Source organism: Nanorana parkeri, unplaced genomic scaffold, assembly GCF_000935625.1.
Source record: "Nanorana parkeri isolate BGI_ZX_2015 unplaced genomic scaffold, ASM93562v1 scaffold353, whole genome shotgun sequence".
Taxonomy (NCBI): domain Eukaryota; kingdom Metazoa; phylum Chordata; class Amphibia; order Anura; family Dicroglossidae; genus Nanorana; species Nanorana parkeri.
Window position 1 is genome coordinate 1,101,612 of NW_017306621.1, and position 2,528 is coordinate 1,104,139.

The 2,528-nt window shown below is 41.5% G+C and overlaps 1 protein-coding gene across 1 annotated transcript in view; it reads left to right on the forward strand.

The window, feature by feature from the left end:
- Positions 1–696: 696 nt before the first annotated feature.
- The window catches only part of CEP55 (centrosomal protein 55), a 16,565-nt gene continuing 14,733 nt past the window's right edge, over positions 697–2,528 (forward strand). Inside the window, exons 1-2 of the mRNA XM_018558678.1 lie at positions 697–840; positions 1,991–2,221. Coding sequence (XP_018414180.1) covers positions 742–840; positions 1,991–2,221 — 330 coding nt within the window. The 5' untranslated portion in view covers positions 697–741. The remainder of the gene's footprint in view (positions 841–1,990; positions 2,222–2,528) is intronic.

A 2,528-nucleotide genomic window follows, 5' to 3' on the forward strand; every position in this document is an offset into this window, starting at 1 on the left:
TAAACCGCGAATTCCCGGGGGGGGGGGGGGGGGGGACGCTATTTGAGGTTATGGAAGGGTGCCTGTCTTACAAAATGTATATACGGTTGGACTCCAACATTATCGAATCCTCCTGCACCCACCTCATCTGAGGAGTCTGTCTCTGAATCGTCGGATTTCGGTTCTTCTTGAAGCCACGGTTGCTGATTCTCAGCTGGTGCTAGAGAAGGTGGAGTTGGTTCAGGGTTGGCAGATGGGTCCGGCATGGTAAAGTCCTTAGAGATTCTTGTACTACTTGTCTCATCAGTGAACCTACATGATGATTTTCTGTCTCTTTATCTCATATTATCCCTGCCAGCGATGGGTTTCCCTAATAAATTCTTCTAGTGGTCAAGTGAGATACTTCACCACTTTATGGTGGATGGCCATGTCTTTGCCACAGCTAGGTAGGTGACCCTGTGGCCAGCATTTCTTATGAAGGTACTAAGGAAACGAAAGGAACGCTCTGGCTGGGGTATGCTGACATGGAGCTGTCCTGACATTAAATTCTTGTTCTTGGTTTTAGATACACATTTTATTTTTGGTTCTTTAAAGTGTAAGTTCTATAAACTTATAAAATGTGATTTATGTACCTTTTTTTTGTTTTATAAGGTCTTTTTTTTTTTTTTTTTTTCTCCTTTAGAACGTAATAAAAATATGAACTCCAAAATCCTGACTAACAAGCTAGGCCTAAAATCTCCTGTGCCGAAATCTGACAACGATATGGAAAAACTCAAGAGAGAAAATGCTGCTTTGAAAAAGAAACTGGAGGAATCGTCCAAGTCAAAGATGTCTGATGCAGAGAGGAATAAACTGTTTGAGGTAATACACCACTCATGCATATGATCGCAGTTTGCACCATTAGAAAACTAGTGCATTGGATGTTGCTGTGACCCTCACCAAAGCCACTGGATGTTCGCTTTGGGTAGAAGTGGGCTTTAACACACAACTCCAGGTTACAAAAAAACAAGCAACTAATGAATGCAGTTATGTAATGAATTCATTAAATGCCTTTTAGATGCAACTCGTGTAAATGCCTTTTTTTGACTTGTTTTCAGCCTCTTCTAATCTGTATCTAATATACAGCAAGCACTCAGACTGGAAGGAGGGTTAGTATTTGGGTGTAGTCAGGTGTCTATCATTCACATGTACTGACAAGAAACATGCTGACAGCAGAAGAGCGAGTGCAGAGGGAAGACCTCATCAGTCTGTTGCTGCTCCGTCACTGTCCAGTCACAGGCTGGGGTGGAGACCTAGCTGTATTGTTTGATTGCAGAAAAGTCAGGTCATCACGCTGGCCGTGCTGTGTAGAAGCACTGTGTAAATCTAAGGAGAGGATGGAAAGAAATACAAATTCTTTGCCGGGCAAGACAGCTCCTTGTCTTGTATGTCAAAACTGTATATAGCTGTGTGCCTAGCTAAATCTTTAAATGATGATGTTGCGTTCAGGGTTGATCTAGAAGAGTGAGGATGGACTTCTGGTGCTAAGTGATTTATTCTCACGCTGTATAATTTGTAGCAAACCATTTTCAATGTGTTTTGAATTAAAGTGATTTCAAATGAGGGGTAAAATCATCACCCATAACATTACATTAGCATTACATCCCATGTAGATTAGCCTGAAAGCCAAAAGGGACATTTAGGTACACTGCTTACCTGGCTTCTGGAAATTGTGAATCATTAGAACAGGGTTAGGCAACCTTGGCACTCCAGCTGTGCTGGAACTACAAATCCTGTCATGCGTGTGGCTGTCAGTCTTGCAATGCCTCATGGGACTTGTAGTTGCACAACAGCGGGAGTGCCAAGGTTGCAACCCCTGCTAAGAAAAACAATTTTGAAACCGGTTTAGCATAGGTAAGAGGAAGTGGTGATTTTTATGACTGTAATTGGTGTCTTGTGATGGTTGGAAGCCTGATGACTGGCAGTACTAAAATCCTTCTTCTTATGATTGTATGTAATTGTGTCTTTGTAGAAAATACTTGACCTGGAAACGCAGAAAGTGAAAAACAGTCAGGATATGTCTCGACAAGATGAAATCGCACGGAATCGTACTGATGCGCTGAATGCCAGAAATAGAGGGCTGGTCCTAGCGGCAGGGGAAGCCAGAAGAATAGAGAACATTTCCAGTGAGATTCGCAAGCAGATTCCAGAAGTTCCACCACGTATAGTTCAGTCCAAGACCAGCACGCCACAGACTAGACAGGTACTGTCAGGTGGTTTGTGACACCTATGCATTGTTGCCGCATGTGTATATTCTATTAAAATCGCCAGCACATTCCATAGCATTGCGTAGAGAACAAACTAAACCTACACGTTGAGGGAGATTTTCTGATAAACTTTGTCCATAATAGGCACAGTTTGTAAATGTAAGCACATAATTAACAAATGCCAAACAATTGCTATGCTAAACTGTATGAATCAAACATAACTTCTCCTAGCAGCTTTTAATCTGTACAGAGGAGGAAATAAATTGTACACGTGTATAAATCTGTAAAATTATTTTTATATAT